Source organism: Schistocerca serialis, chromosome 11, assembly GCF_023864345.2.
Source record: "Schistocerca serialis cubense isolate TAMUIC-IGC-003099 chromosome 11, iqSchSeri2.2, whole genome shotgun sequence".
Taxonomy (NCBI): domain Eukaryota; kingdom Metazoa; phylum Arthropoda; class Insecta; order Orthoptera; family Acrididae; genus Schistocerca; species Schistocerca serialis.
The window spans coordinates 12,430,088-12,453,314 of NC_064648.1; the positions used below are offsets into that span (position 1 = coordinate 12,430,088).

At 48.5% G+C, this 23,227-nt stretch overlaps 1 protein-coding gene across 1 annotated transcript; it reads right to left on the reverse strand.

Moving 5' to 3' along the window:
* Window positions 1-864: 864 nt before the first annotated feature.
* Window positions 865-18,474, reverse strand: LOC126427133 (trichohyalin-like). The gene is made up of 3 exons (XM_050089357.1): window positions 18,463-18,474; window positions 7,161-7,890; window positions 865-2,159 (listed from the first exon to the last, which is right to left on the reverse strand). The coding sequence occupies exons 1-3, from the start codon at window positions 18,472-18,474 to the stop codon at window positions 865-867; spliced, it is 2,037 nt and encodes a 678-aa protein (XP_049945314.1).
* Window positions 18,475-23,227: the final 4,753 nt, after the last annotated feature.

Genomic DNA, 23,227 nt, shown 5'->3' on the forward strand with positions numbered 1-23,227 from the left:
TCGGTTTCTTTTATTTTTGTTTTTCCCTTGTGAACTTCGTATCACGCGAGTGCACCGGTACACACGCCTCGCACGCGTTTTCCAACGGAGGAGCCGGCCCCTGGAGCTGCCTCCATACTTCCCTGTCAACTGCCTCCCGTGAGGCTCACAGGTAAGTGACGACGAATGTTTTAGCTGTCGCTGCATTTAGAACAACACTGAGCTTTGCGTTGCACCTATTGTCGTAGCCTTGACGTGTTTTTACACGTGCAGTATAACACTAACTGTTCAGTGTGTATTGGTGATATTCTTATAATGCACGTCGCACTTTAGTGTGCATCTTCACACAGCATTCGTGCTCAGTTCCTTCGTTGATAGCGTTCATTTACAAAACAGTCAAATTTGCAGATTTCCTGCAGAAAGACTTGTATTCTTTTGTAAATAGTTGATCACTTACGAGCTAATATTTACAATTAATGGTCACTCCTTTGGTCAAGTCCAGTGAACTGCTTTAACCTCCGCCGGGACCAGCCGCACAGTGCATAACTGCAGTAAAGTCCTCCCTCGGGCATGGGTGTGTGTGTTCGTCCTTAGGATAATTTAGGTTAGGTAGTGTGTAAGCTTAGGGACTGATGACCTTAGCAGTAGTGTGCAAAAATGTGTGTGAAATCTTATGGGACTCAACTGCTTTTACGAATTGACTCTACTTTCACTAGTGAAACTAAAAATAAAGATACATATTCTTTCAAACTTTCTCCTCATTAGGAAAACTACAGATTTCGCAGCACTCGTTGCATTCATTGTTTACTGCATGAAGATCATTTTCTGCTACCACGTAGCATATCCTACTACTTAACGAGTACACAGGTAATGCTGACTCTTTTTTTAGTGCTCTTCGTTGGTGCTCTTCGTTGGTGCTCTTCGTTGGTGCTCTTCGTTGGTGCTCTTCGTTGGTGCTCTTCGTTGGTGCTCTTCGTTGGTGCTCTTCGTTGGTGCTCTTCGTTGGTGCTCTTCGTTGGTGCTCTTCGTTGGTGCTCTTCGTTGGTGCTCTTCGTTGGTGCTCTTCGTTGGTGCTCTTCGTTGGTGCTCTTCGTTGGTGCTCTTCGTTGGTGCTCTTCGTTGGTGCTCTTCGTTGGTGCTCTTCGTTGGTGCTCTTCGTTGGTGCTCTTCGTTGGTGCTCTTCGTTGGTGCTCTTCGTTGGTGCTCTTCGTTGGTGCTCTTCGTTGGTGCTCTTCGTTGGTGCTCTTCGTTGGTGCTCTTCGTTGGTGCTCTTCGTTGGTGCTCTTCGTTGGTGCTCTTCGTTGGTGCTCTTCGTTGGTGCTCTTCGTTGGTGCTCTTCGTTGGTGCTCTTCGTTGGTGCTCTTCGTTGGTGCTCTTCGTTGGTGCTCTTCGTTGGTGCTCTTCGTTGGTGCTCTTCGTTGGTGCTCTTCGTTGGTGCTCTTCGTTGGTGCTCTTCGTTGGTGCTCTTCGTTGGTGCTCTTCGTTGGTGCTCTTCGTTGGTGCTCTTCGTTGGTGCTCTTCGTTGGTGCTCTTCGTTGGTGCTCTTCGTTGGTGCTCTTCGTTGGTGCTCTTCGTTGGTGCTCTTCGTTGGTGCTCTTCGTTGGTGCTCTTCGTTGGTGCTCTTCGTTGGTGCTCTTCGTTGGTGCTCTTCGTTGGTGCTCTTCGTTGGTGCTCTTCGTTGGTGCTCTTCGTTGGTGCTCTTCGTTGGTGCTCTTCGTTGGTGCTCTTCGTTGGTGCTCTTCGTTGGTGCTCTTCGTTGGTGCTCTTCGTTGGTGCTCTTCGTTGGTGCTCTTCGTTGGTGCTCTTCGTTGGTGCTCTTCGTTGGTGCTCTTCGTTGGTGCTCTTCGTTGGTGCTCTTCGTTGGTGCTCTTCGTTGGTGCTCTTCGTTGGTGCTCTTCGTTGGTGCTCTTCGTTGGTGCTCTTCGTTGGTGCTCTTCGTTGGTGCTCTTCGTTGGTGCTCTTCGTTGGTGCTCTTCGTTGGTGCTCTTCGTTGGTGCTCTTCGTTGGTGCTCTTCGTTGGTGCTCTTCGTTGGTGCTCTTCGTTGGTGCTCTTCGTTGGTGCTCTTCGTTGGTGCTCTTCGTTGGTGCTCTTCGTTGGTGCTCTTCGTTGGTGCTCTTCGTTGGTGCTCTTCGTTGGTGCTCTTCGTTGGTGCTCTTCGTTGGTGCTCTTCGTTGGTGCTCTTCGTTGGTGCTTGCCAAAATTTTTATATTTGAGGGCAGACTGGATAAGAATAGGTCTCCCTCTTCGCTTCATGTACTCTGCAATCGTTCTCTGTATAAAAAGAATGGGGTAACATGTGCCTATTTTTCGCATAAATGGAATTACCCTCATTTCACTGGGATAGCTTCGGTAATGTTATGGACAGGTTGCATAAACATAGCTCATCATGCTGTTGTTGTGGTCTTCAGTCCTGAGACTGGTTTGATGCAGCTGTCCATGCTACTCTATCCTGTGCAAGCTTCATCTCCCAGTACCTACTGCAGCCTACATCCTTCTGAATCTGCTTAGTGTATTCATCTCTTGGTCTCCCTCTAAGATTTTTACCCTCCACGCTTCCCTCCAATACTAAATTGGTGATCCCTTGATGCCTCAAAACATGTCCTACCAACTGATCCCTTCTTCTAGTCAAGTTGTGCCACAAACTTCTCTTCTCCCCAATCCTATTCAATACCTCATTAGTTACGTGATCTACCCACCTTATCTTCAGCATTCTTCTGTAGCACCACATTTCAAAAGCTTCTATTCTCTTCTTGTCCAAACTGGTTATCGTCCTTGTTTCACTTCCATACATGGCTACACTCCATACAAATACTTTCAGAAACGACTTCCTGACACTTAAATCTATACCTGATGTTAACAAATTTCTCTGTTTCAGAAACGCTTTCCTTGCCATTGCCAGTTTAGATTTTCTATCCTCTCTACTGCGACCGTCATCAGTTATTTTGCTCCCTAAAAAGCAAAACTGCATTACTACTTTAAGTGTCTCATTTCCTAATCTAAGTCCCTCAGCATCACCCGACTTAATTCGACTACATTCCATTATCCTCGTTTTGCTTTTGTTGATGTTCATCTAATACCCTCCTTTCAAGACACTATCCATTCCGTTCAACTGCTCTTCCAAGTCCTTTGCTGTCTCTGACAGAATTACGTCATCGGCGAACCTCGAGGTTTTTATTTATTCTCCATGAATTTTAATACCTACTCCGAATTTTTCTTTTGTTTCCTTTACTGCTTGCTCAATATACAGATTGAATAACATCGGGGAGAGGCTACAACCCTGTCTCACTCCTTTCCCAACCACTGATTCCCTTTCATGGCCCTCGACTCTTAAAACTGCCATTTGGTTTCTGTACAAATTGTAAATAGCCTTTCGCTCCCTGTATTTTACCCCTGCCACCTTCAGAATTTGAAAGAGAGAGAAAGCTTTTGACAACGTTAACTGGAAGACTCTAAGAAAAGGCAGACCTACGTTTCTAGCATTTGTAGACTTAATCTTTCTTCTGAGATAAGTCGTAAAGTTAGTATTGCCTCACGTGTTCCAACATTTCTACGGAATCCAAACTGATCTTCCCCGATGTCCGCTTCTACCAGTTTTTCCATTCGTCTGTAAAGAATTCGCGTTAGTATTTTGCAGCTGTGACTTATTAAACTGATAGTTCGGTAATTTTCACATCTGTCAACTCCTGCTTTCTTTGGGATTGGAATTATTATGTTCTTCTTGAAGTCTGTGGGTATTTCGCCTGTCTCGTACATTTTGCTCACCAGATGGTAGTTTTGTCATGACTGGCTCTTCCAAGGCCATCAGTAGTTCTAATGGAATGTTGTCTACTCCTGGGGCCTTGTTTCGACTCAGGTCTTTCAGTGCTCTGTCACGCATTATAATATCTCCCATTTCATCTTCATCTAAATCCTCTTCCATTTCCATAATACTGTCATCAAGTACATCGCCCTTGTATAGACCTTCTATATACCCCTTCCACCTTCCTGCTGTCCCTTCTTTGCTTCGAACTGGGTTGCCATCTGAGCTCTTGATATTCATACAAGTGGTTCTCTTCTCTCCAAAGATCTCTTTAATTTTCCTGTAGGCAGTATCTATGTTACCCCTCGTGAGACAAGCCTCTACATCCTTACATTTGTCCTCTAGCCATCCCTGCTTAGCCATTTTGAACTTCCTGTCGATGTCATTTTTGAGACGTTTGTATTCCTTTTTGCCTGCTTCATTTACTGCATTTTTATATTTTCTTTCATCAATTAAATTCAATATTTCTGTTACCCAAGGATTTCTATTAGCCCTCGCCTTTTTACCTACTTGATCGTCTGCTGCCTTCACTACTTCATCCCTCAGAGCTACCCATTCTTCTTCTACTGTATTTCTTTCCCCCATTCCTGTCAATTGTTCCCTTATGCTTTTCCTGAAACTCTGTACAACCTCTGGTTCTTTCAGTTTATCCAGGTCCCATCTCCTTAAATTCCCGCCTTTTTGCAGTTTCTTCAGTTTCAATCTGCAGTTCATAACCAATATATTGTGGTCAGAATCCACATCTGCCCCTGGAAATGTCTTACGATTTAAAACCTGGTTCCTAAATCTGTCTTACCATTATATAATCTATCTGACACCTTTTAGTATCTCCAGGATTCTTCCATGTATACAACCTTCTTTTATGATTCCTGAACCAAGTGTTAGCTATGATTAAGTTATGCTCTGTGCAAAATTGTACCAGATGGCTTCCTCTTTCATTTCTTTCCGCCAATCCATATTCACCTACTACGTTTCCTTCTCTTCCTTTTCCTACTGACGAATTCGTCACCCATGACTATTAAATTTTCGTCTCCCTTCACTACCTGAATAATTTCTTTTATCTCGTCATACATTTATTCAATTTCTTCATCTGCAGAGCTAGTTGCCATATAAACTTATACTACTGTAGTAGGCATGGGCTTTGTGCCTATCTTAGCTACTACAAACAGCATAGTGAACGCATTATTGTGGCCAACCCGCACTCCTATTTTTTTTATTCATTATTAAACCTATTTCATCACGCTGTGTTTCTCATTTCTCATTAGCACCTTGTTGGCTGGGGAACAAATGAAGCCTTGAGCGCTAAACACTTGTACTGTTTCTCTTACGTAAGACGGACGCAGATTTATGGCGGTCTGGTCTAATTTTTTACTAAATGTATAAAAACGTGTTCCGTCTGAGTGAAGTGTAAAAATAACTGTTACAACTTATCGTGACGACTCACGGGTGACTCAAGAGGACAATGGCTACATAAAAGAGCGCTCAATGGACATGAAACTGTACTACAATGACGGTAGATTTTTATGTCAAAACACAAGGTACGATACGTTTTAGTTATAATAAATGTTCTGGAAATATTGAATCAGTTAGCAGTGCTTATTCCTATTATCTCCTCAGCAAAACGCATAATTAAAATGAAAATAATACTAAGATTACAGACACCAAGATCAGCAGTCAAACGTGCGTGTTAGATTGAAATAAAAACTGTTTTATCGTCTTCTTGCATCAGCTTTAATATTGAATTTCCCTTTTTTGTCATGTTAGTTGTTTTTGCGCCCTCAAGAACTTTCTGGTCCCTTAGGAAATTCTTTTTGTCATAGCAATAAATTCACGACCGGGTATGATCGTGTCTACGATCATGAAGTAATTAAAAAGACGATAATGCAATTTGCTAATCAACAGCACGCTAGCTGTGACTGCTTCAAGCCACGCGAAACTGCAAGTAAAGACTATTCAAATTTCATAATCCAATATCTTACGCCAATTGTCATAGGAATCATAGATTGACCATTGTGATTGATGAAACAGTAAGCGAAATCTCAAATTCCAACTTTTGCATTGAATAACATCATTTTTATTTTGTTACATCGCAACTCCCAAAAAAAGGGATGTTGTGGACACATGGCTTAGTGACAGACTAGGGTACTTGCACAGGTTTATCTGCCACCAAGTTCCGATATATCCCGAGTTTTAATTTGAGTATTCTTCCAAGGTATTCTGGATACAAAAGCAGAGAAATTACTATTCATAATTAGAGTACTGGTGAGATTAATGGATACTATAAATAATACAAAACCCTATTTGATTACTTTTAAAAACAATTATTCTTGTTTCACAAAGTCATTTTTCGAAAAAACGAAACAAAGTTTATAATAAATTGACAACATGGCAGACATTGTGATGCCAGCTTCACCCTTTCTGCGTTGTTGCCAAATTTATTCAAGATTGAGGTTATAGATGTGGCAATGTGACACCGACGTCATGGTGGGAAAATAGGTTAACAGCGTTAGCTCAATAGATTTAACTCCAACCGTCCCCCAACCGTGAAAACTGCGGAAAATTCAAATTTATTGGTGGAAATATCGGATTTCGCGTGCTCACGTTGAGATCCAGAGACGAACTAACCTAGTTCACACCACCACGACCTCATCCAACCCCTGCCTTCCCGAATCTTGAAATTGGTGCGAAATTAGCTCAGTCTGTCGAGCTGATGGAGTGGGAGTGTCTCACAATGGTAGGCTAATATAGCGTATGTCACACATTGTTTAAACAAAAAATAGTTCAAATGGCTCTGAGCACTATGGGACTTAACGTCTGTGGTCATCAGTCCCCTAGAACTTAGGTTAGTTAGGTTTAAGTAGTTCTAAAGACATCACACACATCCATGCCCGACGCAGGATTCGAACTTGCGACCGTAGCGGTCACGCGGCTCCAGACTGTAGCGCCTAGAACCGCTCGGCCACACCCGGCCGGCATTGTTTAAACAATTGTATTAAGAAAGTTATTTCTGAAATCGCAATACACCTCTAACATTCTCTAAATTCTGTAAACAGAGTCGATTTAAACACATTTCATTACTTAGTGTAATAATGTGGCCCCTTTCACTATAAGAATAAAGTCACAGAGCCCACTAAAATAGATAAGAAACTTTCTCATACCCCAGTGCAAGAGCCAGACACAGAGCTTACAGTGACAAAGTACTTGGTGTGTCCCTGCAGTTCTTGGTGACTGTCACACTGGGAATCCCCACAGTCTTCCTCCATCCTGGCACATGGCTACCCCTTGCCGTTTAACATGGACTGCACCCCCTGTGGGTCCAGGGATTAAAATAGGCCTGAGCTATACCTGCCTGTCTTAAGATGCGACTGAAAGGAGCCTCACCCGTTTTGATCTTTGTGACGGTCTTTGTGACGGTCTTTGTGACGGTCTTTGTGACGGTCTTTGTGACGGTCTTTGTGACGGTCTTTGTGACGGTCTTTGTGACGGTCTTTGTGACGGTCTTTGTGACGGTCTTTGTGACGGTCTTTGTGACGGTCTTTGTGACGGTCTTTGTGACGGTCTTTGTGACGGTCTTTGTGACGGTCTTTGTGACGGTCTTTGTGACGGTCTTTGTGACGGTCTTTGTGACGGTCTTTGTGACGGTCTTTGTGACGGTCTTTGTGACGGTCTTTGTGACGGTCTTTGTGACGGTCTTTGTGACGGTCTTTGTGACGGTCTTTGTGACGGTCTTTGTGACGGTCTTTGTGACGGTCTTTGTGACGGTCTTTGTGACGGTCTTTGTGACGGTCTTTGTGACGGTCTTTGTGACGGTCTTTGTGACGGTCTTTGTGACGGTCTTTGTGACGGTCTTTGTGACGGTCTTTGTGACGGTCTTTGTGACGGTCTTTGTGACGGTCTTTGTGACGGTCTTTGTGACGGTCTTTGTGACGGTCTTTGTGACGGTCTTTGTGACGGTCTTTGTGACGGTCTTTGTGACGGTCTTTGTGACGGTCTTTGTGACGGTCTTTGTGACGGTCTTTGTGACGGTCTTTGTGACGGTCTTTGTGACGGTCTTTGTGACGGTCTTTGTGACGGTCTTTGTGACGGTCTTTGTGACGGTCTTTGTGACGGTCTTTGTGACGGTCTTACCTCCATTTTTCAACATTTTCCCCGAAGAGCGAGCCAACTGGGGAAGGGGACCTTTCAAGGTGCATTGTGTCCATCATGCACTGAGATCAATCATGTCCTTCGTCAATGTGGATCTGCACTTCTGCTCGTTCTCCAACTGTTTTGCAGTCACCCTCCTGGGTGTGTACATTTCCATCACCTGTGCGGTATCACTTTCTATTCTGATAATCGACCTGTTTGCTTGGTTGCACCTGATATCGAGCAAGGTAGCCAGTCTGTTGTGGTGGGGCCACAAGTACCCTCTTAGTTGTGGTCCGCTGACCACACAGGGATCACTCTGCTGATGCATCTATTCCCTGGCATACGTGGGAAGGCAAGTCACCCTGGACATCTGGAGTCGGGCAACGGTTATCTACATCCATACTCTGCAAGCCACCTGACGGTGTGTGGGGGAGGGTACCTTGAGTACCTCTATCGGTCCTCCCTTCTATTCCAGTCTCCTATGGTTCGTGGAAGGAAAGATTGTCGGTATGCCTCTGTGTGGGCTCTAATCCCTGGATTTTATCCTCACGGTCTCTTCACGAGACCTACGTAGGGGGGAGCAATATACTGCTTAAAGTTTCGAGAACATACCTTCACCGAAGAGTCAACAGAAGCCCGTACCGAGCAACTAAGCGTCGCTCCTGCAGAGTCTTCCACTGGAGTTTATCCATCATCTCCGTAACACTTTCGCGATTACCAAATGATCCTGTAACGATGCGCGCTGCTCTCTGTTGGATCTTCTCTCTCCCTCCCTCTCTCCCTCCCCCCCTCCCTCCCTCCCTCCCCCCCAGGGGGTCCACAACTCTTTCGTGGATACGTGCGTGGCGAGCACGGGGCCCCGAGCCATTGCAGCCTTCTTTCTCTCCCGGGCTGCATTTCCTTTCCCTTCCCCTCCTTTCCCCTCCATACCCCTTTCCCCTCGCCCTCTCCTCTCCCTCTATTGGTGTCCTTGCTTATGTTGGCCCCCGCTATCCTCCTGGTTCTGTTGGTTTTACACTCTGGCTTTGTTGCGTAATCATCTCCTCCTTTTGGCATTCCTTGGTCCCCCTCTGGGGTTTGACCTCCATTCCAAAATTTCTCTTTCCGTAGTGTGAGCCATTTGGGGAAGAGCACCTTACCTAGTGTCTCCGACGTGTGCCCTCCTAGTATATTCCACCTTTCTTCTACGTCGTTGTCTGATGCTAGGGTGCATAGCCAGCACGGTAGCCAGCCCGTGTGGTGGGGTCGCTATGTACCCTTTTGGTTGAGCCCCCTGAACACACAGGGATCACACTTCTGATACCTGAGCTGTGACCTCCTCATGCATGCCTTGGAGTGGTTGCTCGTCATCCTGGAGCATCGGAACTCCCGGCAATGGCTGCCGTGCCAGACGGCCCTTGCTGTGGCTGGGTGGCGCCCGTGAGGAGAGCCCCTGATCGGAGTGGGTGGTATCAGGGCGGACGCTATGCAGATGAAACGCATAAGGGTCCAAACCTCTGGCCGCTCTTCTGCGGCCGTCTCTCTGCGTGGTACTGATTCCTCAAGTGCTGCTTCTCTTGCCCCTTCGGCCTTCCCTTCCGTGGCTACCCCCTGGGAGGAGGGTCAGGCCCGTCGTCTAGGGGCAAAACCTTTCCCCCGTTATCTAGTTTGCACCAGGACTGATGGAGATACTTTCACCGGTGTCAAACCTTTATTCTTTGTGGAACACATTGAAGACAAGTTCGGCGAAGTGGACTCCCTGAGCAAGATGCGGTCGGGTTCATTACTGATAAAAACTGCTTCGGCTGCCCAATCTGCGGCCCTTCGTGCCTGTACCCATCTTGGCACAATTCCCGTGTCCATTACCCCTCACCAGTCTCTAAATATGGTACAAGGTGTGATTTTTCACAGAGACCTCATCCTTCAAACTGATGAGGAACTTCGGGACAATCTCGGACGGCGGGGTGTTCACTTTGTTCGGCGTGTTCAGAAGGGTCCTAAAGATAATCGTATTGATACTGGTGCCTTTATCCTGGCCTTGAAGGGGATACCCTTCCTGAGAAAGTTAAGATTATGGTCTATCGCTGTGATGTGAAGCCGTACATCCCACCTCCTATGCGGTGTTTTAAGTGCTTGCGTTTTGGCCACATGTCTTCTCGCTGTACCCAGGACCCTCTCTGTGGTGACTGTGGACGTCCACTCCATGAGGGGAGTCCCTGTGTTCCCCCTCCTGTATGTGTAAATTGTCATGGTAGTCATTCTCCACGTTCAGCAGATTGCCCAGTCTATAAGAAAGAAAAAAAGATACAGGAGTATAAGTCTCTTGATCGTTTAAGCTACACAGAGGCCCGTAAGAAATATGCACGATTGCACCCTGTGTCCATGACACCTAGTTACGCCTTGGTTCCATCTTCATCCCTTCCTCCCCCTTCCTTACCCCCGTCCCGGACCCCTCTCCTTCCCCCCTCCCCTGCGGCTCCCACACCTTCTCCTCTGGGCGCCGCTCCCCCTCCCCAGCCGGAGAAGTGTCCCACTCCTTCGGCGTCTGCCGGTCAAGGGCGCCTCTCCCGGGATGCCCCTTCCCGGCACCTTCCAGGTCAAAGGTCTGCTGCAGCGCGGCGACCGCGAGAGCCGCGGTCTATCGGCCCCCAGGTCGCCCGGTCTCTTTCTGTTCCTGATCTTGCTGCAGCTGGCTCCATTATGCCACACAGCCCTCCTCGAACTCAGCCTGAAAAGAAGAAGAAACATAAGTCCCGGGACAAAGAGCCTCTGGTGTCACCGGAGGTCCCTTCCCCGGCTTCACAACCGGATTCTGACCTGTCGTTTATGGATGTCGCCCCCTCCTTTTCGGTGACGGGTGGGGACCCGGCGGTATGACTGGATTTAGCGTGTTCAGCCCTCATTTAAACCATCGTTCTGTGGTTCTCCAATGGAATTGTAATGGCTACTATCGTCACCTTCCGGAATTGAAATCCCTTCTTTCGTCCTACTCAGCAGCTTGTGTGGTTCTCCAGGAATCTCATTTTACTGATGCTCACTCACCGACCCTCCGTGGGTTCCGTGTTTTCTGTCGAAATCGGGTCGGACCCTTGCGGGCTTCTGGTGGCGTTTGTACGTTGGTCCGTACAGACATTGCTAGCACGTGGATTCCTCTCCAAACTACATTGAAAGCAGTTGCTGTTAGGGTCCACTTAGACTCTGCAGTCACAGTATGCAATCTTTATCTCCCTCCTGACAGGACTCTTACACCTGCTGCCTTAACCACCCTTCTTCAGCAACTTCCTCCTCCCTTCCTCCTCCTTGGGGATTTTAATGCTCATCTTCCTTTGTGGGGCAGTGCCTTTCCATCTAGACGAGGTCTTCTTATCGACCAATTTATTGCAGACCACGACCTGTGCCTTCTTAATGATGGCTCCCCTACTCATTTCAGTGCTGGTCATGGTACCTTTTCTGCCATTGATCTTTCTCTTTCTTCTCCCTCTCTCCTCCCTTCATTACACTGGTCGCCACACGACGACCTTTGTGATAGTGACCATTTCCCGTTGATTATCACGCTCCCTTCCCGCTCCCCGATGGAGAGGTTACCTCGTTGGTCTTTCCACCGCGCCGATTGGCCTCTCTATACTGCACAGGTCGAGTTTTCTCCCTCTTTGTCGGGTTGTATTGATGACGTCCTACGTGACGTGTCTGACGCGATTGTTAGCGCTGCTAACCTTGCTGTCCCGCGCTCATCTGGACAATTTCGTCGTCGGCAAGTCCCGTGGTGGAATACGGCCATTGCCATTGCCATCCGTGATCGCCGTCGAGCTTTGCAACAGTTTAAGAGGCACCCCATCTGTAGCCAGCCTTTCTACCTTTAAGCGCCTTCGCGCTAAAGCCCGTTATTTAATCAAACAGAGCAAGCGGATATGTTGGGAACGATTCGTTTCTTCCCTTGGTTCCACTGTCCCTCTGTCACGGGTATGGGCTACACTTCGCTCTCTCCAAGGTTGCCATCGGCAGTCCACCCTCCCAGGCCTTCACCTCCCAGATGGCATTTGTACGGACCCATTAGTTCTTGCAGAACATCTTGCGACCCATTTTGCAGTGGCATCAGCGTCGGCCTCCTATCCAGCTGCTTTCCTTCATCAAAAACAGCAGGCTGAAGCTGTCCCCTTATGTTTCACCACTTGTGAGTCAGAATCTTACAACGAACCTTTCACTGAATGGGAATTTCTTTCTGCTCTATCTGCTTCTCATGATACGGCTCCTGGCCCAGATTCCATTCATAACCAGCTGCTTCAACATCTCAGTGCTCCACAACGGCACCATCTTCTTCGGGTGTTTAACCGTATCTGGCTCCAGGGTGACTTCCCTTCTCAGTGGAGGGATAGCATTGTGGTTCCTGTCCTTAAGCCTGGTCAGAACCCCCTATCTGTTGACAGCTATCGGCCAATTAGTTTGACCAATGTTGGTTGTAAGTTACTTGAACGGCTGGTAGCCCGTTGGCTCACTTGGGTCCTCGAATCTCGGGATCTATTGTCCCCTTACCAGTGTGGCTTTCGAGAGGGACGATCTCCAATCGATCATTTGCTTCGCTTGGAATCCGCAGTTCGGCAGGCTTTTTCCCAGCGCCGCCATTTGGTTGCAGTGTTTTTTGACCTTCGCAAGGCCTATGACACGGCCTGGCGCCATCACATCTTACTAACCCTTCATCAGTGGGGTCTTCGGGGCCCACTCCCGATTTTTATCCGCCAGTTCCTGATCCATCGGTCATTCAGAGTTCGAGTTGGTACTGCTTTTAGTTCTCCACGGACCCAGGAGACGGGCATCCCACAGGGTTCTGTCTTGAGTGTCCTTCTTTTCCTCATTGCTATCGATGGACTTGTGGCCTCTGTCGGTCCCTTGGTCGCCCCTGCCCTGTATGTGGATGATTTCTGCATTTGGGTTAGTTCCTCCTCGATGGCATCTGCAGAACGGCAGCTCCAGGTGGCTATACGGCGTGCCTCTGCATGGACCCTCTCCCACGGGTTTCAATTCTCTCCTTCAAAATCGCGGGTGGTCCACTTCTGTCGCCGTACTACGGTCCACCCTGATCCAGAGCTCTATCTCGCTGCACAAAGATTGCCTGTGGTTCCACAGTTTCGTTTCCTAGGTCTTCTTTTCGACAACAAGCTCACTTGGCTGCCCCATATCAGACTCCTGAAGGTAGGATGTTTCCGTAAACTCAATGTCCTTCGCTTCCTTGCCCACTCCTCCTGGGGTGCGGACCGTTCCCTCCTCCTCCGTCTTTATCGTGCTCTAGTTCTGTCACGTTTGGACTATGGTTGTCAAGTTTATGGTTCAGCTGCTCCTTCCACGCTGCACGTGCTGGATCCAGTCCACCATCGTGGTATCCGTTTGGCCACCGGTGCCTTCCCTACTAGCCCTGTTGATAGTCTCCTGGTTGAAGCTGGGATCCCCCCCCCTTTCTGTTCGGCGGTCCCAGCTTCTGGTGTCTTATGCCCTTACTATCCGTTTTTCTCCCGCTCATCCTTCCTATTCTATCCTATTCCCAGACCATGGACGTCGCCCGCCTGACTCCCGCCCTCGGGCGGGTTTACCGGTTGGGCTGCGCCTTGCGTCTCTTACCCGTGATTTTCGGCTTCCTTCTTTGTCCTGTCTTCCTCGCTCCCTCCCCTCCACCCCTCCTTGGTTAGTTCCTCGGCCTCGAATTCGGATGGATCTCCGCCGCGGTCCGAAAGATTCCATCCCCCCGGTGGTGTTCCGTTCCTTTTTCCGCCAAATTTTATGGGAGTTTCGGGATGCTGTTGTTTTTTACACTGATGGCTCTAAATCTGCTGATCATGTTGGGTATGCCTTCACGTCCTTTGTTGGAACGGAAAATCATCTACTGCCCCCCTCATGTGGGGTGTTTACTGCGGAATTGATGGCAATTTCCCGGGCCCTTACCTTCATTAAACAATCCCAACACAACCGCGTTTTGTTATGTACGGACTCGATGAGTGACCTTCTTGCTATTGACCGGTGTTTTTCGCGCCATCCCTTGGTCTCTGCCATCCATGACCATCTCGCTGATCTTCACCGTGCTGCATGTTCCATTGACTTCCTATGGGTCCCGGGCCATGTGGGTATCCCGGATAATGAGCTCGCTGATCGTTTGGCTGGGGGAGCAGTTACTTACCCCCCATTTTCTGTAACCCCTCCTGCAGCGGATTTACGGCTTCACATCAAATCCCACTTTGCACAGTCATGGGCCAATTCTTGGGAGGCTACTCCACTGTCTAATAAACTTCGTGCCATTAAGGTGAATCCAGGCCCATGGCGTTCTTCCTTTCGCCTCTCCCGCAAGGACTCGACCACACTGTGTCGTCTCCGCATTGGCCATACCAGGCTGACCCATGGTTTCCTTTTGCGTGATGAGCCACCCCCGCTATGTGGTTGTGGAGCCTTCCAGTCAGTGGCCCACATTTTGGTTGAATGCCCCCTTCTTTTGGCTCTGCGTGCTAAGTACAGACTACCCCACACTTTACCTTTGATGTTGGCTGACGATTCCCGGATGGTCTCTCTGGTTCTAGGTTTCCTCCGGGAGAGTGGTTTTTATTCTCAGTTTTAAAGTTTTTAATCTCCCTCTGGTGTTGGGGCAGGGCGGTGAGTGTCTCCCACTGTAGGCAGTGTTCAGAGATTCCCGATTCACCTCCCTGACCGGAATCCTCTTTTCTTTCCCTTTTACTCTGTTTTTACCCCTTCTTTTTAAGGCTTGGTTAGTTTTTCTATTCCCATACGTACTTTCTGCATCATAGCAGTTGTACCTTTTAAGTCACAGGTGGTCTTGCCTATGCTGTTTCAGCATAGTGTTGGGTTCGTTCTCTTGCCAACTTCCCTCATTTGTTTTTACTAATGACAACGTGACTGCCCTTTTACGTTTCCCCTTTATCCGTTTTATTTTTCTCACTATACTGAGATGTCCCGTTAGCAGAATGGAGTCTATTTGAAACAAGGGACTGATGACCTTGCTGTTTGGTCCCTTTAACTTCAAACAACCAACCAACCTCCCTCCCTCTCTCTCCCCCCTCCCTCCCTCTCTCTCCCCCCTCCCTCCCTCTCTCTCCCCCCCTCCCTCCCTCTCTCTCCCCCCTCCCTCCCTCTCTCTCCCCCCTCCCTCCCTCTCTCTCCCCCCTCCCTCCCACTCTCTCCCCCCTCCCTCCCACTCTCTCCCCCCTCCCTCCCTCTCTCTCCCCCCCCTCCCTCCCTCTCTCTCCCCCCTCCCTCCCTCTCTCTCCCCCCCTCCCTCCCTCTCTCTCCCCCCCTCCCTCCCTCTCTCCCCCCCTCCCTCCCTCTCTCCCACCCTCCCTCCCTCTCTCCCCCCCCTCCCTCCCTCTCTCCCCCCCTCCCTCCCTCTCTCCCCCCCTCCCTCCCTCTCTCCCCCCCTCCCTCCCTCTCTCCCCCCCTCCCTCCCTCTCTCCCCCCCTCCCTCCCTCTCTCCCTCCCTCTCTCCCCCCCTCCCCCCTCCCTCTCTCCCCCCTCCCTCCCTCTCTCTCTCCCTCTCTCCCCCCCTCTGTTCCTCTCTCTCTCTCTCTCTCTCTCTCCCCCCCTCCCTCTATCTCCCCCCTCCCTCCCTCTCTCTCCCCCCTCCCTCCCTCTCTCTCCCCCCTCCCTCCCTCTCTCTCCCCCCTCCCTCCCTCTGTCTCTCTCTCTCTCCCCCCTCCCTCCCTCTCTCTCCCCCTCTCTCCCCCCTCCCTCCCTCTCTCTCCCCCTCCCCCCTCCCTCCCTCTCTCTCCCCCCTCCCTCCCTCCCTCCCTCTCTCTCTCCCCCCTCCCTCCCTCCCTCTCACTCTCTCTCCCCCCCTCCCTCCCTCCCTCTCACTCTCTCTCTCCCCCCCTCCCTCCCTCCCTCTCTCGCCCCCTCTATCAACCCTATCTGGTACGGATCCCACACTGCTGAACAGTATTCAAGTAGAGGGCGAACAAGTGTACTGTAACCCACTTCCTTTGTTTTCGTCTTTACCATAGATCAATTTTATATGGTTATTGCATTTTAAAGTACTCCTAATGCCTACGCCCAGATAATTTATGGAATTAACTGCTTCCAGTTGCTGGTCTGCTATTTCGTAGCTAAATAAGGATCTATCTTTCTATCTATTTGCAGCACATTACACTTGTTTACATTGAGATTCAATTGCCATTCCCTGCACCGTGCGTCAATTCGCTGCAGATCCTCCTGCATTTCAGTACAATTTTCCATTGTTACAGCCTCTCGATATATTACAGTATCATCCGCAAAAGCCTCAGTGAACTTCCGATGTTATCCACAAGGTCATTTATGTATATTGTGAATAGCAACGGCCCTACGACACTCCCCTGTGGCACACCTGAAATCACTCTCAATTGAGAGAAATCTTCCGAAGTAAGAATGACATGCTGCGTTCTGTTGTCTAGGAACTCTTCACTCCAATCACACTATTGGTCTAATAGCCCATAAGCTCTTATTTTGTTCATTAAACGACTGTGGGGAACTATCGAACACCTTGCGGAAGTCAAGAAAAACGGCATCTACCTGTGAACCCGTGTCTATGGCCCTCTGAGTCTCGTGGACGAATAGTGCGAGCTGGGTTTCACACAATCGTCTTTTTCGAAACCCATGCTGATTCCTACAGAGTAGATTTCTAATCTCCAGAAAAGTCATTATACTCGAACATAATACGTGTTCCAAAATTCTACAACAGATCGACGTTAGAGATACAGGTCTACAGTTCTGCACATCTGTTCGACTTCCCTTCTTGAAAACGGGGATGACCTATGCCCTTTTCCAATCCTCTGGAACGCTACGCTCTTCTAGAGACCCACGGTACACCGCTGCAAGAAGGGGGGCAAGTTTCTTTGCGTACTCTGTGTAAAATCGAACTGGTATCCCATCAGGTCCAGCGGCCTTTCCTCCTTTGAGCGAGTTTGTTTCTCTATCCCTCTGTCGTGTATTTCGATATCTACCATTTTGTCATCTGTGCGACAATCTAGAGAAGGAACTACAGTGCAATCTTCCTCTGTGAAACAGCTTTGGAAAAAGACATTTAGTATTTCGGCCTTTAGTCTGTCGTCCTCTGATTCAGTAGCATTTTGATCACGGTGTCTGGACATTTTGTTTTGATCCACCTACCGCTTTGATATAAGACCAAAATTTCTTAGGATTTTCTGCCAAGTCAGCACATAGAACTTTCGAATTCATTGAACGCCTCTCGCATAGCCCTGCTCACACTAAATTTCGTTTCGCGTAATTTTCGTTTGTCTGCAAGGCTTTGGCTATGGCTATGTTTATGTTTGGTGTGAAGTTCGTTTTCTAACTCGGTTATTGTACCACGGTGGCTCTTTTCCATCTATTACGATCTTGCTTGGCACATACTCATCTAATGCATATTGTACGATGGTTTTGAACTTTGTCCACAGATCCTCAACACTATCTGTACTTGAGACAAAACTTTTGTGTTGAGACATCACGTACTCTGAAATCTGCTTTTTGTCACTTTTGCTAAACGGAAAAATCTTCCTACCTTTCTTAATATTTCTATTTACGGCTGAAATCATCGATGCAGTAGCCGATTTATGATCGCTGATTCCCTGTTCTCTTGAAAGTTTCACCTGTTCTACTGTCACTAAGGTTTTCTTGTTTTATCGGTGAGACACCCATACTGTAAATGGTTCCAGTAATCTGAGCATATCTTTACAAAGTCATTGAACGACACGTTCGTTCCGACATGTGCTAGGTAAATGTGTTTTAAATTGAAGTTGTCTTATTTGAAGGCTATAATGAGGTTTGTGTTATCCCTAAAAAGCTGTTTGGTGCTTCTGGAATATGACTTAGAGAAAATAAATCAGCACCCATATGACGACCGAAACAGAAATATTTTTGAATCTGGTCTTTGTTTTCCACGGTAACATAGTCAAATATGAAGACGGTGCTACCGCTTTCACTGAATGTCGTGTATGTGATATCCCTCCCCCTGAATAAGCAAAAGGATTCCGTTCTTCTTCTAATTACGTGTACAGTATTTACCAAATAAAGCTTTTTGACATGCAACAAATTCAGTGCGTATCTCCCTCAAGCCAATAGGCGACTCACAGTACGCTGGTTTTTCACATAAGCATTTCATCTTCATCTAGTTCTCGTTAGGTTTAGCGGCCATGTGCCAACAAAGGTGTTGCTTTAAATCGTCAATGAGTACACAGTGCACACGTAGGGAGTTTGAATCGTTGGTTGCCTAGCATAGAATATGCATACAATGATGTAGTCTGTCCAGCTCAAGACCTATGGCAGAGTGCATCGTATAATTTCATAACTGAGGGATGTCAGTGAAATTGGATGACAGTCATGATACAAACACATAATGCACAAATACTTTTATCTGTTGTAATAGGAAGTGTCACACCAGTAAGGCGAATGTCTGGGGGAGAACGAGTTGGATAATACTCTGTAACCAAATGTAGTCATCTGCTGATTGAAAATGTGTTAAAGTGTCAATTTCAGAGTTCCACTGGGATGTTGTGTTGACTGTTGAACATCCCTATATTGATCAATGTCGTCCCTTAGGAATTCACACACAAACTGCTGAGGTCATGGGTCGCTAGTCTTACACACTACTTAGCGTAATTTTGTGTACGTGAGCCTGATGGCTGGTCGATCAGCGATCGGCTTATCTTTGGCGCGTCCCCGGGCATGAGCATCTTTGGTTTTTCGGCTGTGGCGCGCGGGACGGCGAGAGGCAGTCGGCGAGAGGCAGTCGGTTTGGGGCGGCCGGTGAGACTGGCGGAGTTGTGGCTCGGGCGTAAGGTAGGTTGCTTCTTCCTTCTGGCAGCCACCGCGAGCGGATGTTCGGCCGGAATGTCTGCAGTTTGTGGTGAGCGTAGTGTGGACAAGTACTCGTAGGATGTGCTCCCAGCCTGACTCTTAGCCTGTGTTATTTGTGGGTGCCGACCCCCTTGTCTGTTACTGCTTCCGGGTGTCCTGTAAGATTTCTGTGGCATTCTGTGTTTCTGGCTCAGCCTAGAAAGGGGGAAGATTTGTAGCTCAACTGGAAAGGGGGGTGTGTTCGATTGGACATCTTTTGGAATTCTTTAATGCTGTAATTTAAACAATTTCTTTTTTATATATTCTTTCAGAATTAGCACCTGTTTCTTTGGGACACTGCAGTTCAAACAGGAGTGGCGTAATGTTAATGAGTATTTGTTATTCATGAAATGAAGTTTATTTAATGTCTCGCTGTTTTCTGGGGCACGCATGTTATTGAACTCATTTTGTTCTGTCAGGTGAAGACTGCTCCCCACTTCAGTGTATATTCTTTTTAGTAGTATTGTAAGGTTTTTTGGATATTTGCCAGTGGGGTGTATTGATTCATTTTGTTTCTGTTTCTTTTGAATTATGGAGAATTGTTTAGTTTATCTGGTTACTGGCTTAACTCGCGCTTCACGCACTAAATCAGCTGATATTGAAATTGATATCAAACAGAGATTAAAAAAAGACAGATTCAGATGTAACTTCATTTATGTTGTTTGACATAAATGTGTTGGATTGAACTTAATGAATTACGTGCAGTCGAAGTAAGGGACCCAGTCCTTCTTTAGTGCTTAACAGTGGCGTGTGGTTCGGGTTGTGAACCCCGTGCTCGGATCAGTATGGACAACAAACACCCGAACCTCCGGCGGAAAGGGCCACGCGATTCGTGTCATGGCGCCTCTAACCTCGCAGCCACTACGTCAGCATTGGGAGAAAAAGGTCGTTAGAATGAAATAAGGGAAATCAGAGCTCGCACGGCAAGATATAGGTGTTCTTTACTACTGCAATCTCGAACAGAGCACCGAAAACACGAATTATTGTGGAGGTGGTTCGATGACCCCTTTGCCAGGCACTTACGTGTGTAGATGTGTAGTAGTTTTGTAACCTTCGTATATGTATTGCCATCTACGTCATCTCTCCAGAGTGTATTTGGTAATTGTTGTGTTTCGAAGGGACGCTGATACTTGCACACGTCGTATCAACAGGTGCCACATATGCCTGTCTGTGTTTCCGCACCAGTCACAGATTTGCCCCACTTGAGCAGACACTCACCACATCTTCCTCGGCCTGTTCCGATGCTGTTGAGGGTGATATCCCATATATATATATATATATATATATATATATATATATATATATATATATATATATATATATAGCTCTATCCGTTTCTGGACACACCCCCTGGGTGTGTTTTGTGGTCGGATCTTAGCTGGAGGCGTGAGGAGGGAAGAGGTGGCTGCCTTGGCGTGGAGACAGTTCGGCTCGGCTGGGGTTGTTTGCGTCAGGACGCAGAGTGGGAAGGCCGGACCGTGATTTTGCGGTTAACAGTGTGGACAGCAGCGTGGTGAGCCGTTTAACTTGATTCGCAAGGGGAGCAAAATCTCGCCTGTTGTACTTTGTCGAGCCTGAGTTTGAAATACCTTCTATGTGCGGCGGGATGTCATTTCGTCCTCCTTCCCCCCAGGGATCCACAACTCTTTTGTGGATACGTGCGTAGCGAGCACGGGGCCCCGAGCTAATGTCGCCTTCCTTCCTTTCCGGGCTGCATACCTTCCCTTTCCGCATCCTTCCCCATCCCCTGTCTTCACCCCCCCCCACCTCACCTCTGGCTCTTTCCTTCACTTTCTCCCCCTCTGGGAGTATGGTTTGCGCCTACGTCCGGAGACGGACGCTTGTAAATGTACCGCACTCTTCGCCTTCCTTGCTTGTATGTCTTCATCTTTCTTCGTCCTTCTCTATTCCTTACCTCTTCTCTTTACCTCTTCTCTTTACCCTTTTCTCCGCTGCGGCGTTTGAGACCTCTCTTCTTTCCTTTCCCTGTCTCTTTCTTCCTCCCTGTGCGTGTCTGAAGGCCGACCCACGCACTTCCATGCGTAGCCGGTGACGGGGTAACGCGTAATTCCCCGCCCCGGGTAGACAGGTAGGACACGTACGTACCCCCTGGTAAAGGCCAGGCCCAGGGAGGGGTGATTACCCGAGCTGATACCTTCCGAAAGTGCCGATTGGTCCCTCCGTCCGTTTGTCGGGAGGTGTGACCTGAGGTGTGAACAATCACCTAAGGCGGGTGTGCCCTCGGTGAGGGCCCCCGCAAGGGAGGAGCGCGCCATCGGAGACGCCGGTAATCATGGGGGATTCTTCCGCAATGGTTTCCTCACCTTCCACTATGTCTGCTCACAAACGTAAGTTCACTGAGTCTCAGCCACAGACGGTTCTTCCATCGTTGCCACAGTTCCTTGTTGTTTCTCGGTCTGACGAAGGTCACGACTTTTCCACGGTCAACCCTTTCATTATGCAGAAAGGTGTCGACGCAATTGCGGGTCCTGTAAAGTCTTGTTCCAGATTACGGAATGGCACCCTGTTGTTAGAAACACACAGTGCCCTCCAGGCTCAAAAATTGCTGCGTACTTCTCTGCTCCACACCTTCCCTGTCCGGGTGGAACCGCACCGTACCTTAAATTCCTCGCGTGGAGTCGTTTATACGCGCTCCCTCGATGGATTGTCTGACGAAGAAATTCAGCACTATCTGTCTGACCAAGGCGTCACGGCTGTTCATCGGGTTATGAAAAGGGTTGACTCGAACATCATTCCAACCCGCACTGTCTTCTTGACATTTGACAAAGTTCAACTCCCATCAAAAATCAAAGCAGGCTATGAGATAATTTCCGTTCGCCCTTATGTCCCAAACCCTACGCGTTGCTATCGATGTCAGCGGTTCAACCACACCAGCCAGTCCTGTTCCAATCAGGCCAAATGTGTTACGTGTGGCAGGGATGCCCATGAGGGTGCTTGTCCACCTCCATCCCCTCGCTGCATCAACTGTATGGGTGACCACGCTGCTTCCTCTCGAGATTGCCCTGTTTTTAAGGACGAAAAGCTGATCCAGGAAATAAGAGTGAAGGAAAAGGTGTCGACCTTTGCTGCTCGAAAGTTACTCGCCAGTCGACAGCCCACCGTGCCTCAGAAAGGAAACTACAGCACTGTCCTTGCTTCTCCTCGGCCAACAAAGGAGGCGGCCACGCAGTCTTGCGACCTCACATTTAGTACCACGGTCGTCAGATCGGCCAGCGCAAAGATCGCCCGTTCAACCTCACCTCTTTCGCCTGCCCACTCTATGGCTCACCCTTCGTCGGGTTCTGCTAAATCTCGAGCCCAAAAGTCAGAAGCCAAGTCTTCAAAAAAAGAGCATTCTCGTGAAGAGTTTTTACGTACTGCAACTTCACAACCATCGGTTCCTCAATCATCTAAACATACCTCCAAGAAGGCTACGAAGAAACACAGTTCCTCTCCTTCTCCGCCAAGGCGTGTCCCATCTTCAGCACCACCTGGCGGAAATCGCCCTCGGCCATCTTCTGTGTCGCCGAGGCGCACTGTTGGTGGCCGGTCAACTGGCCGATCGTTGGTGGCAGGAGCTGCTCCTGACCAACCTATGGATCAGGATCTTCTGCCTTCGACTGAATGCCATTCCATGCTGTCGGTCGCAAGCTCTGAGCAGTCGTTGAGTTGACAGCACCCTTGGTCACGTTCCTCCATTTTCTGTTCACCCTATGTCCATTATCCACTGGAATATCCGCGGAATTCGCGCCAATCGGGAGGAATTGTCGATCCTCTTACGATCCTACTCGCCGGTCATCTTCTGTCTTCAGGAAACAAAGCTGCGTCCCCATGACCGCTTTGTTCTCCCTCATTTTCAGTCCGTCCGATATGACCTCCCCTCTGTTGAAGGCTCTCCAGCCCATGGAGGACTCATGATTCTGCTCCATGATACTCTCCATTATCACCCAATCCCCTTAAACACTTCCTTCCAAGCTGTCGCCGTCCGTCTTTCCCTTTCTGGATACACGTTCTCTCTTTGTACGGTATACATTCCATCGTCTACACCAATGACACGAGCTGATCTCCTTCATCTTCTTGATCAGCTTCCACCCCCCTATTTGCTGGTTGGGGACTTCAATGCCCACCACCCGCTTTGGGGATCTCCACATCCTTGTCCACGTGGCTCACTATTGCTAGACGTCTTCCACCAAGCGGATTTAGTCTGCCTCAACACTGGGGTCCCCACATTTTTGTCTGCCTCCACGGCAAATTTATCCCATTTGGACCTTGCGGTCGGTACTGTTCCGCTAGCTCGGCGCTTCGAATGGTTCGCCCTTGATGATACACACTCGAGTGACCACTTTCCATGTGTTCTTCGACTGCAGCCTCAACTGCCATATATGCGCTCGCGACGCTGGAAGTTTGCCCAAGCCGATTGGACACTTTTTTCGTCTCTAGCGACATTCAATGACCGTCGCTTTCCCAGCGTCGACGATGAGGTC

Coding starts and splice junctions, on each gene's coding strand:
- LOC126427133 (XM_050089357.1), bottom strand. Junction 2,160..7,160: donor CGTCACAAAGATCAAAACGG/GTGAGGCTCCTT, acceptor GCACCAACGAAG/AGCACCAACGAAGAGCACCA.